A 20,796-nucleotide genomic window follows, 5' to 3' on the forward strand; every position below is an offset into this window, starting at 1 on the left:
AAGGCGTAAAAAGGTTTTGGCTTGCAAATTTCAATTTCTCGTTTCCGTCTTCAATGCGCCAATGTGGTAGTTAGTAGAACAAATAGTATTTTTAATCGTCGCAGATCGAGACAGGGTGGTAGCGTAATGCATAGAGTATTTACTCAATGTATAATTTTTCTGTGTTCAAATCCTCGTAAGGCCTATGAACTTTTTCTTTCTTTTATAATTATTATTTTTATACCCTTGCAGAGGGTATTATAATTTTGGTCAAAAGTGTGCAACGCAGTGAAGGAGACATCTCCGACCCTATAAAGTTTATATATTCTTGATCAGGATCACCTCCTGAGTTGATATGAGCATGTCCGTCTGTCCGTCTGTCTGTTTGTTTCTACGCGAACTAGTCTCTCAGTTTTAAAGCTATCGTCTTGAAACTTTGCACACACCCTTCTTTCCTTTGCACGCAGTATATAAGTCGGAACGGCCCGGATCGGCCGACTATATCCTATAGCTGCCATATAACTGAACGATCGGAATTGACCCAACTTTCGTGTTTTTGAAGATAGAAAGCTGGAATTTAATACAGATTATATTTTTGGTTGAGCGGGTTCCACGACAGAAAAAATGAAAACATTTGAAAGCGAGTTCCACGACGCGGCCAGCCAAAATGCCGTAGAACCCGCACTTATAGACATTTTTACAGCGGATTCCACTACGAACTGAGATGATGTTAAGATGATTTTAAAATTTTGGGTTCCACTACGAACTATAAATTTAGGAAAACACATTAAGGGGGGACATCTGAGTAGAGTTTTGAAAAAATCGAAAAATTTTTTTTTCGCTTTAAAAATTTTTTAGGGTCTTGAAAATAACATATAAAAAGATAGAGTCCGGCCAAAGTGTCTAAGTGTCGAAATTTTCCATTCTGCGGCGATGCCTCACAGGTATATCCCACAGTACTTAAAACTTTAAACGCGTTTTTCTCGAAACCGCTTTTTTTGAGTTGGCCGAACACATAACTCGAACAACTCTTAACCTATCGATCTAAAATTTTGACAGTATACTCAGAATACCTATGTCTATCGACACACGTAGGATTATCAACAATTTTGTGAGGTTTTTGTTTGTGAAAATTGAAAATTTTGGTCAATCACTCACTATTTTGCAAAAAATCAATATATCGAAAAAATCCTACGTGTGTCGATAGCCGTTGAGATCCAGAAACTAACCAAACTTGATTTTTTGTTCTAGATCAAAAATTAAGGACGTTAGGTGTTCGGCCATGTACCCCCTTTATAAAAATAGGGTCTACGAATAAAGGCTGCAGAGCCGCCATTTTGTTTTCGATTTATTTAAAAAAATTTTTTTTGTACTTTAAATATAATATAATAAAACCTCATTTACAAATTTTCGATTAGCTGTTTTGATTTGGCCAAAAAAAATTCGAGAAAATCCGCTTTTTTTTTTGGCCTGTTACTCAGATGTCCCCCCTTAAGGTCCTGCGGCAGGAAGACATAAAAGGCTAGGACGATAGAAACAACCATAGGTACTCTCAATATGAAAACCTAGCCGTCCGTAAAAGAATCAAGGATCAAGTCCTTGAAGAATCGAAATTATCTTTCATTAAAGTTTGGCGAAGCATAGTGTGCTAAACTTGTAGCCACTACTGTATATATATTTACTACGCAATACCCGAGGCACCAACATCTTTTTTAAACAAGAAATGAAAGCTAACTTCGGGCGGAGCCGAAGTTGATATACCCTTGCAGTTAAAACCGGATATATATCGCAAACATCGGATATAGTTGGCCGATTCTTATGATTACATCATAATAAAACCAATTAATTACAATAAAAAGTCTAAAAAAAAAGTCCCAAGCTCCTATCTTCTAAAATACGAAAGTTGGTATTTCTATCGATCGTTCAGTTACATGGCAGCTATAGGATATTGTCGGCCGATCCTAATGAAATTTCGTAGGTTGGATCAACTGACCAAAATTAGAATCTGTACTAAGTTCCAGCTTTCTATCTTTAAAAACACGAAAGTTGGGTCAATTTCGATCGTTCAGTTATATGGCAGCTATAAGATATAGTCGGCCGATCCTTATGAAATTTGGCATGTCGTATTATTTTGCCAAAAGTAGCACTCATGTAAAATTTGAACTCTCTTACTTTGAACTCTCTTACTCTCTAAAACACCAAAGTTATAACATTTCCGATCAATCAGTTATATGGCAGCTATAGGATATAGTCGGCCGATCCGAGCCGTTCCGACTTATATACTGCGTGCAAAGGAAAGAAGGGTGTGTGCAAAGTTCAAGACGATAGCTTTAAAACTAAGAGACTAGTTCGCGTAGAAACGGACAGACAGACAGTCGGACATGCTCATATCAACTTAGGAGGTGATCCGGATCAAGAATATATTATATATTATAATATATTAAAATTAAAATTAAAAATAAAATTAAAATTAAAATTATAATACCCTCTGCAAGGGTATAAAAATGGCATCGCTTTGGCCATTGCAGCAACTTTATTAGATGAAGGTAGAACAGCTCATCCAGCACTTTAGCTGCCATTGAACATTCAAAATAATCCAGATGCAGTGTGAAACATAAAAAAACCATCTTTAATGGGTATAGTGCTAAAACAATGTAAAATAATTATTTTTGATGAATGCACTATGGCACGTAAACATTCGCTTGTTAAAAAACAATGATAAACTATTTGGCGGCTCTTAGATACTCCTTTCAGGTGATTCCAGACAAACTCTGTTCGTTATTTCACGTTCATCGTACGCTAAATAAATTAATGCTTGCTTAAAATCATCGCGACTGTGGCGTAATGTTGAAAAAGTAAAACTGACGAAGAATACTTCCCTCTCTTTCTCTTAAGCGAACGGTCGTGTTTTTTTTGCGCGCACTGCGTTTATGATAAATATTGGTAAACCGGTGTTTACTCATTTGTGAATTGAATATATTGAGAATCTTAAGAATCTTAAGCTTAAACCGTATCGCTTCGCGAGTGCTGTGGTATATTTGGAGTCGAATTAATAATTTCAATAATTTCAATTCCAAGCATAGCTCAGCTCTGCTTCTTCCCCGTCTTATCTCTATTTCTGCATTTTTCTTTTGCACTCTCCAAAGCTCCCGCTTCGGCTTCCTATTTGGCACAGTGGTTCAAGGTATAGTGTTTTTTAACTTTTTATATACTAATTTTTTTTAATTTATTAAAAAACAAGAAAGGAAAGCTAACTTCGGGCGGAGCCGAAGTTTATATACCCTTGCAGTTAAAACCGGATATAAATCGCAAACATCGGATATACTTCCCAAACTTCTATCTTCAAAAATACGAAAGTTGATATTTCTACCAAATACCATTTCCGATCGTTCAGTTATATGGCAGCTATGGGATATAGTCGGCCGATCCTAATGAAATTTGGTAGGTTGGATCAACTGACCAAGAATTAAATCTGTACTAAGTTCCAGCATTCTATCTTCAAAAACACGAAAGTTGGGTCATTTCCGATCGTTCAGTTATATGGCAGCTATAGAATATAGTCGGCCGATCCTTATGAAATTTGGCATGTCGTATTATTTTGCCAAAAATAGCTCTCATGTCAAATTTGAACTCTCTAACTCTAAAAACACCAAAGTTATACCATTTCCGATCAATCAGTTATATGGCAGCTATAGGATATAGTCGGCCGATCCGGACCGTTCCGACTTATATACTGCGTGCAAAGGAAAGAAGGGTGTGTGCAAAGTTTCAAGACGATAGCTTTAAAACTGACTAGACTAGTTCGCGTAGAAACGGACAGACAGATAGACGGACAGACAGACGGACCGACGGACAGACGGACATGCTCATATCAACTCAGGAGGTGATCCTGATCAAGAATATATATACTTTAAAGGGTCGGAGATGTCTCCTTCACTGCGTTGCACACTTTTGGACAAAATTATAATACCCTCTGCAAGGGTATAAAAAGTCCCAACCTTCTATCTTCAAAAATACCAAAGTTCGTATTTCTACCAAAAACCATTTCCGATCGTTCAATTATATGGCAGCTATAGGATATAGTCGACCGATCCTTATGAAATTTGGTAGGTCGGATAAACTGACCAAAAATATAATCTTTACTATCTTTACTAAGTTCTAGCTTTCTATCTTCAAAAACACGAAAGTTGGATCATTTCCTTTCGTTCAGGATACAGTCGGCCTTATGAAATTTGGCATGTCGTATTATTTTGCCAAAAAAAAGCTCTCATGTGAAATTTGAACTCTATAACTCTCTGAACTCTCTAAACACCAAAGTTATACCATTTCCGATCAATCAGTTATATATAGGCAGCTATAGGATATAGTCATCCGATCCCGGTCGTTACGACTTATATACTGTGTGCAAAGGAAAGAAGGGTGTGTGCAAAGTTTCAAATCGATAGCTTTAAAACTGAGAGACTAGTTCGCGTAGAAACAGACAGACAGACAGACGGACAGACGGACGGGCGGACATGCTCATATCAACTCAGGGGGCGATCCTGATCAAGAATGTATATACTTTATAGGGTCGGAGAAGTCTCCTTCACTGCGTTGCACACTTTTGGACAAAATTATAATAACCTCTGCAAGGGTATAAAAACACACGTATAAGACAAGCAAAAAAACCATACAATATATTTTTACTTTTTATTCTTCTGATTTTTGTGTTTTATTTGTTTAAATTACTGTACTTACCATAGAATGTGAACAGCTTTTATCGCTTTCAGTAGTAGGTTCGAATTTTGGATTATTAATTTTTGAGCTTTCTGTTTGTTTAACGTCAGTTGTGCTGCTTACTCCTGAGATATCTTCAATAATTTCATTCGGCTCTTTAAAACTTGGGTCATTTGAAACATCAATTAATTCGACACTTGAGGGTTGGACAATTGACTCGGACGTCGATAAGGGTTCTGCCGATAAAGCCGATGCTGCGTTTTCGTTGTTTGTGTTTTCAACTGATTCTGTTTGCGCCTCATTCTGCGGATGTTTTAACAAATCACCAGCTCCATCCAGCTGCTCAATGATATCGTCCATGGGATCTGCTTCTTTCATACTGATAATAGTAACTGGTGTTTCGGATGCAATTTCCTTCGTTGCGTGCGTTGAAGGAAAAATTTTGGTCGGCAAATTTTTTGAAGTCAATGTCACGGTACGTGGATTGCCTTCAGTGTTAAACACAAAACTCTTTTTTGCGCTTAGAGATGTCGATGAAGTGGCAGCAGTGACGGCTGTTGAAGCAGGAAACACCACTACCTTATTGGGTATAGCGCCAGCAGTAGTCATATTGGTATTAGTACTCATGACAGTCACAGCTTTACCCCCAATGTAAAGTGATGTTTTTTGTTGAAGTGGAGTACCACTTGCTTTCTGCATTAATGTTGGTGTTTGTACAGGTGATATATTTCGCAGCATCTTTAAACCAGTCTGGTTGGGTATAGAAGGTCTTTGAGCACCAGCTCCTGGTGCAGGGGTATTGGTTGTAGATGTTGAGCTCACAAGACTTACAATATTTGTTCCAGTTGTCGTCCCACCTGCAGTACTCACAGTAGTACTAGATGGAATGGTCCTTACGGTGTTACCGGTAGTGACTATTATTATCTGTTGGTTTGTTATCTGGGTCCCTTGCTTATTTGTTATAACAAATGCTGGCTTACCGCCTATGACATTTGATGTTACTTTGCCCATTTGTAAAATATTTGAATTTTTCATAATTATCTTACCACTAGACACGCTATGGGGCGACACCAGTTTCAAAACGTTTCCGGAAACAATAGATTTTGGACTTCCTGGTAACACAGGTCCCTGAAAAATAAAAATAAATATATGTCTCATGAAAAAATAAGTGTGAGATTTCAAGTTTAAAGCAAACTGAATATTCGTTAAACAAAATACATTGCTTTTAATTTAAAAAAAGTAAAACGATGCGACGGAAAGTGTCGAAGAAATCGGCGAAGACATTATTTATTGCACGCATAATAAGGCAGAGCTATTGGTCAAACTGACCAAAAAATACTTTTACAATAAAGTTTTAGTTTTTTTGTTAAAGTTTTAAAGTTAAAATTTTTTTTCGAATAATAATAATAATTTTAAATAAATAATAAAATAATAATCAAATAATTACAATAAAACATCTAAAAAAGTGGTCGGCACGTCCCTATCCCGAGGGCATAGGAAATTTCTCTGCTAGAGCTCTGCTACACACACACAGTTCACACAAATGTGTGAAACGTCATGCTCACAGCCTACTTTCTGCTATTCGTTACTAACTCTAATGCGTTAAAATCATATCAATGTATTGGAGTGCCGACCACTGATCTAAAAATAAGATAGGAAAGCTAACTTCGGGCGGAGCCTTAGTTGATATACCCTTGCAGTTAAAACCGGATATCTTTAGTAAACATCGGATATAGTAGGCCGATCCCCATGATAACATCATAATAAAACCAATTAACCAATTACGAAAGTGGGTATTTCTACCAAATACCATTTCCGATCGTTCAGTTATATGGCAGCTATAAGATATAGTCGGCCGATCGTTATGAAATTTGGTAGATTGGATCAACTGACCAAAAATAGAATCTGTACTAAATTCCAGCTTTCTATCTTCAAAAACACGGAAGGTGGATCATTTCCAATCGTTCAGTTATATGGCAGCTATAGGATCGGCGGATGAAATTTGAAATGAAATTTAACATGTCGTAATGTTTTGCCAAAAATAGCTCTTGTGTAAAATTTGAACTCTCTAACTCTAAAAAAACCAAGGTTATACCATAACCTGTGTGAAGGGTCGAGTCAAGTCGATAGCTTTAAAACTAAGAGACTAGTTCGCGTAGAACTAGACAGACAGACGGACAGATGTCTCCTTCACTGCGTTGCACACTTTTGGACAAAATTATTATACCCTCTGCAAGGGTATAAAAAGCTTTGCTAGCAACATTTCATTTGTTTAAAAGATTATAGAATATAGATTCTATATTCACCATGAAGCAAAACTTTTTCCAACCCAATTTCTGAGAAAATTTTTCTCAGTGGAAAGTTTTGTTTTTAGTTTCAGCTGTCAAATGAATCCAAATGAGAGCAAATGAGAGAGCTTCTAAAAAAAATTGAGAGTGCTCACACGTTCAGTGTGCCTATGCTATGTAAAATGAAAGTTTGCCCACCACTTATCATCAATATACCCTTTAATTGATGATAAATTATATTTTGTTTTGTTTTTGAAAACCCATTTTTATATATCTAAGCCATTTTTTTACCACATATTTAAATATTTATATAATTTTTCCTCATTACTTAATTTTGCTCAAAATCTTAGATGTAAAGAAACAAAGTAAAACCCAGAAAATTTTATCATGTCCATTTTAGTATTAATAAACCATTTTACCAAACCAACGTTGAAGCTAGATTTTATTAGAACATTTTGAAAGGATATTAAGTCTAGGAAACTCACTACAATTTAGACCGTAACTGTTTCTTTTTATACCCTAAATTTATTTATTTTTCTCCTGAACGATTAATTGGGTCAGGTGTCAGTAAAGGCAGCATCACTTACTTCATCGGCAACTATCTAGTTTCTTGGTATCGTTTGTCATTTTTGGTTCTGGATCGTGATTTGGAGCACAGGATGCTCAGCCTTAGGCGGATATCTTTTCCAGTGACATGTGGGTTCGAAAGTGACAATTGGTGGAGAAAGAAAAGTGGTGGGCTACCTGAGACATAAGAATTGGAATTAGTCGCTTAGCTGCTAACAGCTGGCTATTGACCATTTAGCCTCAGTAAAAGCTGCCCATTATTTTTATTTTAGCTTTCTTTTCCTCTTTTTATCCTTAACCTTTTGGTTATTCTTCAAGAGCTAAGTAAGACCACTAACCATACAGCATATAGACAACCCATTTCATACAACGAAAATGGACGCAAAAATTTCTTGCGACAGGCCCCAGCAGGCCCCAGAGCGGATTTCTTACGCTCTCTTACGCTCATCGTTCATTCATCTTACGCTCATTCTCGCGATGAAGAAGGTTGGCCTGCGCTTCGGTTGATCTTTGTTGATCTCACACATTCACATACACGGGTGTATGTGTGCGTGCGATTTCGTTTCGAAGCCAGCGCACAAAATTTGGATTTTTCTTACTTTTCAGGCTTGCTACCCTAACAAAATTCGGGTATTCGTTATTTGATGAAATGACGAAAGAAATTATATTATTTTTTATATTATATTTTTTATTATTTCAGCATACATTTTTAATTTATTTAGGAATAAGATTAAGTGTTAGTAGTAAAATGTTTTCTGTATATATATTTTTACGAATCATTAAAATCAATATACTGAGAAAGTGTCAGAGTGTATTTCAGTCGGAGTCACTTAAAACGCCGATTGCTTTTAAGTTTTTGTTGTTCTGCAAGAGGTATCAGAAAACCAATGTGAATATATATATATATATATATGTATATGTATATATCTGTAACAAATTCGAGCGGCGACTTTTTAAAAGTTCCAAAATATATAAGGAAATTATTAAATTAACGACAATAATTTAATTAAATCTCACAATAACCCAAAATAATAACAAGTGCCTGAAAAATTGTAAACAAAAAAGGTAAACAAGTCCATCAGCTGTTTTCGTGTCTTCACCCTCCACTAAAAATCATTCCATCGTTAGAGTAGGCATGCACAAGCCTCTTGCAGAACAACAAAAACTTAAAAGCAATCGGCGTTTTAAGTGACTCCGACTGAAATATACTCTGACATATTCTCAGTATATTGATTTTTAATGATTCGTAAAAATATATAACATTTTATATATAACAGAAAACATTTTACTACTAACACTCAATCTTATTCCTAAATAAATTAAAAATGTATGCTGAAATAATAAAAAATATAATATAAACAAGAAAGGAAAGCTAACTTCGGGCGGAGCCGAAGTTAATATACCCTTGCAGTTAAAACCGGATATATATCGCAAACATCGGATATAGTTGGCCGATCCTTATGATTACATCATAATAAAACCAATTTAATAAAATCTAAAATCTAAAATAAGTCCCAAACTTCTATCAAAAATACGAAAGTTGATATTTCTACCAAGTACCATTTCCGATCGTTCAGTTATATGGCAGCTATAGGATATAGTCGACCGATCCTAATGAAATTTGGTAGGTCGGATCAACTGGCCAATAATAGAATCTGTATTAAGTTTCAGCTTTCTATCTTCAAAAACACGAAAGTTAGGTCATTCCCGATCGTTCAGTTATATGGCAGCTATAAGATATAGTCGGCCGATCCTTATGAAATTTGGCATGTCACAATAATTTGCCAAAAATAGCTCTCATGTCAAATTTGAACTCTCTAACTCTAAAAACACCAAAGTTATACCATTTCCGATCAATCAGTTATATGGCAGCTATAGGGTATAGTCGACCGATCCGGGCCGTTCCGACTTATATACTGCGTGCAAAGAAAAGAAGGGTGTGTGCAAAGTTTCAAGACGATAGCTTCAAAACTGAGAGACTAGTTCGCGTAGAAACGGACAGACAGACAGACAGACAGACGGACAGACGGACAGACGGACAGACGGACATGCTCATATCAACTCAGGAGGTGATCCTGATCAAGAATATATATACTTTATAGGGTCGGAGATGTCTCCTTCACTGCGTTGCACACTTTTGGACAAAATTATAATACCCTCTGCAAGGGTATAAAAATAATATAATTTCTTTCGTCATTTCATCAAATAACGAATACCCGAATTTTGTTAGGGTAGCAAGCCTGAAAAGTAAGAAAAATCCAAATTTTGTGCGCTGGCTTCGAAACGAAATCGCACGCACACATACACCCATGTATGTGAATGTGTGACACGCATACATACGAAGATCAACCACGCTCCTTTTAGAGACTGAGAAACAGAAAACGTTTAATGAGAGAATGAGCGTAAGATGAACGAACGATGAGCGTAAGAGAGCGTAAGAAATCCGCTCTGGGGCCTGCTGGGGCCTGTCGCAAGAAATTTTTGCATCCATTTTCGTTGTATGAAATGGGTTGTCTATATGCTGTATGGTTAGTGGTAAGACGCATGGAATGCGCGTTGACTCTACTTTAAAGTGGAGCTCGTGACCACGGAAAAAGTTCTGATGAGAACCACCTCCCTAAGTAAAATCGAGCAATAGATTTGCACGGAGAACATGAAGATTTATATTTACACATAAGGCCTCATGTCCACAAATCATTGCTTGATTCAAGTCTGCTTCTTTATTTTTTATCAAAATTTTTGTCAAGACGGACGTTAATAGGCAGCGTTGCTAAGTGCGTGGTGGAAATCAAAACCTATTTTTAATTTGAAAAAAAAAAATAATTTTTTTTATTATATATTTTAATATTTATCCTTTTAGTATTACCTTATTCATTATTAGTAAAAGAAAAAAAAAATAATAATAATAAGTAATATATACTCAAAAAGAGGGACCTCCTCCTAGTTCTGAGTGTAGATTATGTAGCTCTGAGATTGGGGCAGTCGATAGCTATAAAACCATAAAGCGTCTTCCATAAAGCGTGCTTAAGGACACATTTGGGAGTCAAGAGAACTTGTCCGATTTGTGATTCGATCTGTATCGATCAACGAATTTCGCAAACTCCGACGTCAGCAATTCAAACCAGGCAGCGTACAAGGCTCGAAAAAATTTCGAGCAGTGAAAGCGAGGTAGACTTTTCAGCTTCAACCAGCCAGGAGCGGTACACCAGCAGAAGAAATGAGCCAAATAACTACAGAAATTTCTGCAGCCGTAAAGGTAATGCAAAACGAGCTACTAACTCAGCTCACGGAGAGGATGGCAAATCTAATACAGACAAATGTAGAAACGCAAATGAGCAATATTGACCAAAAAGGGCAACGGTAAATCCTAATACAAGTAGGAATTCCTCCCTAGAGCTGGTTTTGGGAATTAACATGCCACACGAAGAACAGTATACAGTACCACAGAGACCCAATAGCTCCAGATCCCTAAGCTCGGATTTAGCACAAAGACCCGACAAAGTGGGTCACATTTTATCAAACTGGAAATTAAGGCTTTCGGGATCGGGCGACACTATAGGGGTAGATAGTTTTATCTACAGAGTCGAGGCTCTGACACATCAGACATTAGAGGGGAATTTCTCACTTTTATGCGGGAATGCAAATATGCTATTTGAAGGAAAGGCCTCTGATTTTTTTTGGCGTCATCATAAGACAGTAGAAGTGGTGAGATGGCAGGAGTTTTGTGCAGCCTTAAGGAAGCAGTTCCAGGATTCAAGGCCCGATGTAGATATCCGTCAGATGATCAGGGACAGAAAACAGAGAGATAGAGAATCGTTTGAAAGCTTTTATGATTCCATTTTAAAGCTTACTGACCGACTTAGCCAGCCCATATCCGACGAAACACTGGTGGAAATAGTACGGCGCAATTTACGTCCAGAAATCCAGCATGGGATTCTGAATTTAAATTTCGAGTCCATGGCGAATCTGAGGCATACGGTTAGAAAAAGAGAATTCTTTATAGAAGAGATGCGTAAACAACATAGTTACAAAAACCACTCCCTTTAAGAAAACCGATAAGTGAACTTTGCGAAGAGGTGGAAGGCGATGATGCATTAGAATTTGGGGAAGATTAACTTCAAGAGGAGATAGGAGCATTTTCCTTGGTATGTTGGATTTGCAGAAAGTAGGGCATAGATACCAAGATTGCGCATCAAAAAGGAAAATCTTTTATTATGGTTGTGGTCTTCCTAACGCGTATAAACCCTCTTGTGAGAGATGTACAAAAAACTCTCACAGAAACACTGCAACACCGCGTTCCAAAGCAAGTGTTCCCAACCGACAGTCAGGCTTGACATTAAACTTGCCAACACTGAAGCACGAGGCTAGGTCTGTCTCGCGAAACAGTCGGCGACAAAAAAATTACTGGAAGACAATAAAAGAAATTGCTAGTATTAGAAAAAATGTTGGCGGCAATAGGCCGTACAAAGAAGTTATTTTACTAGAAAAAAAGAGAAAAGGGTTGCTAGATACAGGCACTGGTATATCGTGTATAGGGCATCCGGCTGAGGAGTATATATGCAGTAGAAAGCCTTTTAAAAAGGTTTTACTGCCGATAGAAACAAGCAACAATAGGTAAATTTAAGACAGAGACCGACCCTAGCTATCTCACAGATCTTAGGAGATGCGGAGCAGCACTCGTTATCGAAATCGCAGCAACTTAAATTAGAAAAAGTTATTAAAAGCTTTCCATCATTTGCGTTATCGGGACTGGGTAGGACCTCCTTTTTAATGCATACAATAATGATGCGTACGCATGGAAATTGTGGATAACGAAGGCTTCGATTCAGGAGGTGCTAAAGAAATCGCATGACGATCCATTGGCGTCCATTGGCGTTCAAAAAACTTTGGAGAGAATTCGACGATAATATTTCTGGCCAGGAATGGTGAATGACGTGAAGAACTACATTTCAGGCTGTGAAAGTTGAAGGATGACTAAACCACCGAATAGGGCGTTGAGGCCACCTATGGGAAAGGCAGTCGAGACGCAGAGGTCCTTAGTCCTTTTTTAGGTCCTTATCCTAGGTCTCGTAGTGGGAATATAGGGATTTTTATTGTGCCTGACCATTATCCCAAATTCGTTTTCCTTAGAGCCGTAAAGAAACTTACAGCGGACGTTGTTCTAAATTACTTATTTGGTGTTCCTGAGAGCATTTTTTCCGATAACGGGTCGCAGTTTAGATCCAAGAAATTTCAAAGTATGCTTAGGAGTATCACGCACACTTTAACGGCGGTGCACCCTCCTCAGGCTAATGCTTGGAATGCGGGTAAATCGCTCTGTGACTGCTGGCATTCGTGCTTACATTCGAAGCGACCAAAAGGACTGGGATGAAAATCTTAGTAAAATCAGCTGTGCGCTGAGGTCAGCAACTCATTCCGGTCTGGGATCCACACCTTACTATATGGTTTTTGGGCAGCAGATTACATCTGGTGCAACGTACTCCTTATTGAGGAAGTTGGCGATGCTAGAGGACAAAGCAGCTACTTTTAGCCGTGAGGACTCTTTAGAGATAATCAGAAAGAAAGCAGGTGAAACATTGGGAAAACAATATGAGAGGAATGAACGATATTACAACCTTAGGTCGCGTGAAGTATCTTACAAGGTTGGGTAGGAAGTATATCGGAGGAACTTTAAACAGAGCTGTTTTCAGGAAGGTTACAATTCTAAGCTAGCTCCCCTATTTGTAAAGGCTAGAGTGAGAAGGAAGATAGGAAGCTCAATATATGAACTAGAGGATTTGAGTGGAAAGCTTGTCGGCCGGTACTATGGGAAAGATATTCGCCAGGCTTAGCCACAAGTGGTCAGCCTTGTGGGTTGAGAAGTTTAAATGCACCCCCAAGCCTGAATTTGGTCGGGGGATTTTGTAAAGGCTTGTATCGGATGGATTGCTCATGCGGTTTTGAAGCAACTGGGTCTAAAACGGTCGAGAAGAAAACGAGTAGGCTTAGGGACTGTTAGTGGCAGCGCTCTTACTCAGCGAGAAAAATGGGTGGAGAAATTTATAAACGGGTACACTCTGCAAAAGAAAAAAAAAACTCACGAATAGCTGGCCCTGGGTTCCTCGTATCAATCGGCTGGAGGTTCATTCTTTTTACATTGAGACTCAGACCAGTGCAGTTTAAAGTGATAAAACTTGAATTTATAAAAAGTTTGAAGCAGATAAAAATTGGGAATTTAGTCAGTTGGCACTGCCTCTGGAGGTAAGCGTTTGGGGGAACAATAGTTAATATAAGAGAGGAGATTTCTAAGTCCACGTAATTTATTTTGGCTAGGCCTGCAACAACATCGCTCCCAAGTGCACAACACCTAAGCGAAAGAGGCAAAGCTCTGGGACCAGATCAGTCCGCGGTTCACAACCATCGAAGTCGCTACGGAATTTAGCGAAACCCATGGTGCGGTTGCAGGGAGGTCCTCGGCGCAAGGAGACTCCAGTGTCGAGTTTTTTTTTTAAGAAAATTTAATTAAGTCAGCATAAAAAGGGGATTTTTCTTCTAGAGGGTTAGTTGTGAATATGTGACCTCTAGAAACCCAAGTCAATCCCCGAGCGAGAAAATTTGGATGCGAAGACAGTTTTTCTTTGCATGACTCTTTTTACTTCTGGATTTCGTCTTTCACTGCGAGGATGCCCAGATCCCGGTGGATGTTTTCGTTGCGAACATACCAAGGTGCCCCTGTGATAGTTCTCAAGATTTTTGATTGTGCGCGCTGTATGATGTCTATGTTGCTGCTGCTCGCGTTCCCCCACAGCTGGGAGCCATACGTCCAGATTGGCTTTAGGACTGAATTGTACAGTAATAACTTTTAGTCCAGGCACAGTGGCGATAGTGAGTTTATGATCCAGTGGAGGCTGCTGGCTTTCAGTTTTAGGTGCATCTTTTTGTATTTGATGTGCTTACGCCAGGTAAGTCGTCTATCAAGGTGCACGCCAAGGTACGTTACTTCGTTAGCTTGAGGGATCTGCATACCGTTTAGTAAAAGCGGAGGGCATGTTTGTCTATTAAGAGTAATCGTTATATGTTTACACTTTTGTTCGTTTATTTTAATGCGCCAGTCGGACAGCCACCTTTCCACTATTATGAGATGATTAGCCAGTTGGGTTGTTGCCTGCGTTGGGCATCTGGAGCGACTAAGGATAGTGGTTTCGTCGGCGATCGTTGACGTTGTTAGTTGTGCGCTCGTAGGAATATCTACAGTATACAAAACATATAGACACGGGCCGAGTGCGCTTCCTTGTGGAACGCCAGCTTCGATGGAGTAGTCGCCCGAAGTAGCTGCGTTGCATCTAAATGAGAATACCCTATTGTAGAGGTATGATTCCAGTAGCTTGTGGGTGTATGTTTGCAAATACGTTTTAATTTGCATGAGTCCGATGAGCAAAACTCGGTCGAAATCTTGAGATGCGTCGAGGAAAATAGCGCTGCAGTATTCTCGCTCTTCGAAGGCTGAGCGTATTTCGGATGTTAATCTGTTCACTTGTCGATGGTTCCGTGGTTTCTTCGGAAGCCAAATTGGTGTGCCGGGATAAAATTGCAAGCTTCCAGATGTGGTTTTATGCAAGTTAACAAGCATTTTTCAAACAATTTACACAAACAAGATAGAAGGCTTATTGGTCTGTATGATGACGGAATTGTGTGGTCTTTTCCAGGCTCCGGTATCATTATAATGATGGATTTCTTCCACTTTTTTGGGAAATAGCCAAGAATAACGATTCCATTAAATAGTTTGCAGACGACCTCTATAGCGCATTTTGGAAGTTCGATCAGCATCTTTGGCTCTCTTATGACTTTTTCGATTTCCGCCTGGCTTATAAAACATACTCATTCTAAACTTGAACATTGGCGAATGCACTTTTTGACAATGGATCCTCGGAAATTCCACACTTTTGTAATCCATCAAATTGATTATGGAAACGAGTGCTGCGCACGCAGCAGCTCTTGATTCCTAAACATGAGAACGTCGTGGTATGGCTTTGAAAGTAACCGCCAAGCCTAACCTGGAGCAGTGAATCGGGGGACCGCCGTTCCTGAAAAGATCCAAAGACCAGTGGCAAAATTATCTACCAAGAGCACCTCTGGAAAACAACAACGATCTCAAAAAGGTTGTTTCAGCTTCCAGAGTATACAGCCCAGTGCTTTTAAAACTATTAAACATCGAATTATTCTTAAACTGGAAACGTGTTTACCGCGACACAGCGACTTTCATTATTTATGTGACAATCCTAAAAGCGAAATTTTAGGATAAATCATCCTGAAAACGTTGTCCGATAAAATAGTAATCCAAGGAAAGAACCTGCTTAACGAAGTAGTGCAAGAGATGCATTTAAAGACGAGTTAGGTTTGCTAACAAAAAAAAACAACAATATCCAAAGGAGGAGCGCGCTTATTGGGTTGAATATCTACCTGGACGAAGGTGGTATAACACAGATTATAAACTTCACCGACGACCAAATGTGCTACCCAATAGTGCTACGACGAGAGCAACCACCATTTGCTGCGTGAAAGAACTATAAATATAATCAGGAGTTCTTTATACCCAAGCTAAAAGTGGTATATGTTAATTTTAGCGTCTACACTAAAACGAACTAACTAAACGATATTACCGCCACAACAAGAAAACGGACGGTGGCTCTACTCAAGAACACCATTAAAATATTAACCAAAATATCGTCTATAATCGTCACAGTTTTAGTAGAAGCGAACGGGAACAAGATTTCTTAAAGCTCGATAACTTTGATAAAATAAACACTAAAACATCATAAGAGCGTGCTATAAACCAGAGGTCGGCAGTCAATACATTGATATGAATTTCTTGCCTTAGTATTAGCAAAGATTATAAAGTACATAGATGGGACATCTCATACAAAAAAAAAATTTTCTGAAACGAGCGGGTTCCACAGCGCGACAAGTTAAGTTTGAGAAATTTTTCGCGCGACAACGAATAAGGGACAGCTTAGTGGTAGAGTGCTTGGCTGCTATGCAGAGTAAAATGAGATCAAATCATGCTCAGAACGTCCCCTTGTTTTAAATTTTAATCTATTTATATTATTTTAAAGTGTTTTCCAAAATTTATAATCCAATCAAGAAAAATACAAAATTTTAAAATTACCTTTACACCGCATCAGTTTGTCGTGGAACCCGCTGTAAAAATCTCTATAAGTGCGGGTTCTACGGCATATTGGCTGTAAAACTTAAAACATTTGAGAGTGGGTTCCAGGACAAACGGCTGGCATATGAGAGAGGGAAAGAGAGAAATCTATTTTTAGAACGTAACATCTTTGGAACGATGAAGGTTTGAAACGTTGTAATCGAACCAATGTAAGAGTAAAGAGATCAGATATATCTTCTACTATCCTTACTCGTCAACTCTGTTTTTGGTATAGATTCTAGCGCTTACCTTAAAACCAATTTAAAGTATCATTAAATCAACTTAGAGGGTAGCCAAGTTAAAAAGGGCGCGATCTATATCCTTGGGGTCCTGGGTTCTATTTCATTAGTGCACGGTTGTTTCAATTTATAAAAAGATTTAGTTTTATGATTATTTTTAAGTTAACTATTATTTTTATACCCTTGCAGAGGGTATTATAATTTTGGTCAAAAGTGTGCAACGTAGTGAAGGAGACATCTCCGACCCTATAAAGTATATATATTCTTGATCAGGATCACCTCCTGAGTTGATATGAGCATGTCCGTCTGTCCGTCCGTCTGTCTGTTTCTACGCAAACTAGTCTCTCAGTTTTAAAGCTATCGACTTGAAACTTTGCACACACCATTCTTTCCTTTGCACGCAGTGTATAAGTCGAAACGGATCGGAAGACTATATCCTATAGCTGCCATATAACTGATTGATCGGAAATGGTATAACTTCGGTGTTTTTAGAGTTAGAGAGTTCAAATTTTACATGAGAGCTATTTTTGGCAAAAGAATACATGCAAAATTTTGTAAGAATCGGCCGACTATATCCTATAGCTGCCATATAACTGAACGATCGGAAATGACCCAACTTTCGTGTTTTTGAAGATAGAAAGCTGGAACTTTGTACAGATTATATTTTTGGTCAGTTAATCCGACTTACCAAATTTCATTAGGATCGGCCAACTATATCTTATAGCTGCCATATAACTGAACGATCGGAAATGGTATTTGGTAGAAATACCAACTTTGGTATTTTTTAAGATAGAAGTTTGGGACTTTTTTTTAGATTTTGTATTGTAATAAATTGGATTATATTTTTATATTCTCATAAGGATCGGCCAACTATATCCGATGTTTGCAATATATATTCGGTTTTAACTGCAAGGGTATATAAACTTCGGCTTCGCCCGAAGTTAGCTTTCCTTTCTTGTTTTGTAATAATATTTCTTTTTTACTTTTCATATTTACTGAATTATTATTATTTTAATTGCATTCTATTACAATTGTTGTAAAAAAAAGTGACGGACGTGTTGGATGACAAAATGCCGGTCAGACTCCCTTGAAATTTTATTAGCCGGACATAATAAAAAAAAGTTTAAAGTCCATATGAGGATTTGAACACAGAAAAATTGTTCATTGAGTAGCTACACTATGCGTTACGCTACCACCCTGATTCGATCTTGACTATTTGTTCTACTAACTACCACATCGGCGTATTGAAAACAAAAACGAGAAATTGAAATTTGGAAGCCAAAAAATTTTTACCGTCGTGCATACAGTTTTTTTTATACATACATGTAAAGAGTTGTAAAAATAGAATCGTATGCATGTGCGTTCCCCCCTCACCAAACATGCTCGACGAAAAAAGTTGACGGTTCAAAAGTAATTCAAAAGTTTGAGTGGGCCCTTTAAATGTGTATTTTATTTTAAAATAGTGTATTTTATTTTAAAATAGTCATGAAAAAAATAGAAATGACAAATCACGCTTCCCTATCTCTAATTTCTATGGAGAAAACTTGTTCCAACTTAATTTCTGAGAAAATTTTTCTCAGTGGAAACATTTTCTTTTAAGTTGGGCTGTCAAATGAGGCAAAAATGCGAGTAAATGTGAGAGTTTTTGAAAAAATTTAAGAGTGCTCACACAGAGTCAGTGTGTCGGCAGCGCTGCGCCAGAATTTCCGACCCTATGCACGCGTGCTATTGAAAAGGGCAGTTCAATTTCCCACTGGTTTATACTGTGTGTGTTCGTCAGAGCTCCGGCAGAAAAATTTTCTATGCCCCTGGATAGGGCCCGGCCGACCACTGCTATAAGCCTTTCTTTTCTTACAAAAGTCTGCAACGGTCTTACATCCTGGTTTGCAATAGGCAGCTATAGAGTATAGTCGACCGATCGTTATGAAATGTGGTGGGTCTGACCAACTGAGCCGAAAATACGAAAGTTGGATCACATCTGATAGTTCAGTTATATGGTAGCTATAAGATCTAGCCGGCCAATCCCGTTCCGACTTCTACACTGCGTGCAAAGGAAAAAATGGTGTGTGCAAAGTTTTAAGTCAATAGTTTTAAAACGAAGAGACTAGCTAGTTTGCGTAGAAACAGATGCTCATATCAACTCAGGAGGTGATCCTGATCCAGTATATATACTTTATGGGGTCGGATATGCCTTCTTCACTACGTCGCGAAGGCATAAAAATCACCAATACATTGGTGCGAGAATTTTTGCTTTTATTAAAGAAATGTTCTGCGAAAAAGAAGTTTATCACTTTAAGTCGATTATTCTTCTATTACAAAAAAAAATGCATTCGGACTAGAACGATTGAGGAGAATAGGGAAAACGGAAACATGCTATTGTAATTAGCCGTTCTCATGCTGGGAGCCAAATATTTTGCCGTACACATTATTCCGATCATCTTGCGGATTCGGTTAAAAATTTCTCACTCGATTCAACTCTCTGAACAAAACCCAGTGATGAGGAAAAACTTTTTTTTTGCCATCTTGAGTTCTTCAGCGTTTAATAAAATGATTATGTGTTGACGAATGCATTATTCGGTTCATTTTGAGGTAATCGTGTATGAGTAAACGATTATCGCATTGTGACGCATAACTTTTGTCAACACAAATGAATGTGATAAGCGATATCTTCAAAAATACAAAAATTGGTATTTTTACCAACTACCATTTCCGATCGTTCAGTTATATGGCACCTATAAGATATAGTTGAGACCAAGATATAGTATAGACCAAAAATAGAATGTGTACTAAATTTCAACTTATTTATTCTCAAAAACACGAAAGTTGCGTCATTTTTATACCCTTGCAGAGGGTATTATAATTTTGTCCAAAAGTGTGCAACGCAGTGAAGGAGACATCTCCGACCCTATAAAGTATATATATTCTTGATCAGGATCACCTCCTGAGTTGATATGAGCATGTCCGTCTGTCCGTCTGTCCGTCTGTCCGTCTGTCTGTCTGTCTGTCTGTTTCTACGCGAACTAGTCTCTCAGTTTTAAAGCTATCGACTTGAAACTTTGCACACACCCTTCTTTCCTTTGCACGCAGTATATAAGTCGGAACGACCGGGATCGGCCGACTATATCCTATAGCTGCCATATAACTGATTGATCGGAAATGGTATAACTTTGGTGTTTTTAGAGTTAGAGAGTTCAAATTTGACACGAGAGCTATTTTTAGCAAAACATTACGACATGCCAAATTTCATAAGGATCGGACGACTATATCCTATAGCTGCCATATAACTGAACGATCGGAAATGACCCAACTTTCGTGTTTTTGAAGATAGAAAGCTGGAATTTAATACAGATTCTATTTTTGGTCAGTTGACCCAACCTACCAAATTTCATTAGGATCGGCCGACTATATCCCATAGCTGCCATATAACTGAACGATCGGAAATGGTATTTGGTAGAAATATCAACTTTCGTATTTTTGAAGACAGAAGTTTGGGACTCTTTTTAGATTTTGTATTGTAATAAATTGGATTATATTTTCCTATTTCCATAAGGATCGGCCAACTATATCCGATGTTTGCGACATATATCCGGTTTTAACTGCAAGGGTATATAAACTTCGGCTCCGCCCGAAGTTAGCTTTCCTTTCTTGTTTATCGTTCAGTTATAGCAGAGCAATTGGATATAGTCGGTCGATCCCGGCCGTTCCGACTTATATACTGCGTGCAAAGAAAAGAAGGGTGTGTACAAATTTTCATGACGATAGCTTTAAAACTGAGAGACTAGTTTACGTAGAAACAGACAGACGGACAGACGGAGAGACGGAC

At 38.1% G+C, this 20,796-nt stretch overlaps 1 protein-coding gene across 8 annotated transcripts in view; it reads right to left on the reverse strand.

Annotated features, from left to right (window-relative positions):
- The window catches only part of Hcf (Host cell factor), a 124,460-nt gene that overhangs the window by 48,841 nt on the left and 54,823 nt on the right, over positions 1 to 20,796 (reverse strand). For all 8 annotated transcript variants that reach the window (XM_070282473.1, XM_043213368.2, XM_043213370.1 and 5 more), the window contains one exon: positions 4,717 to 5,823. In XM_070282473.1, coding sequence (XP_070138574.1) covers positions 4,717 to 5,823 — 1,107 coding nt within the window. The remainder of the gene's footprint in view (positions 1 to 4,716; positions 5,824 to 20,796) is intronic.

The sequence above is a fragment of the Drosophila bipectinata genome, chromosome 4 (genome assembly GCF_030179905.1).
Source record: "Drosophila bipectinata strain 14024-0381.07 chromosome 4, DbipHiC1v2, whole genome shotgun sequence".
NCBI classification, from domain to species: Eukaryota; Metazoa; Arthropoda; class Insecta; order Diptera; family Drosophilidae; genus Drosophila; species Drosophila bipectinata.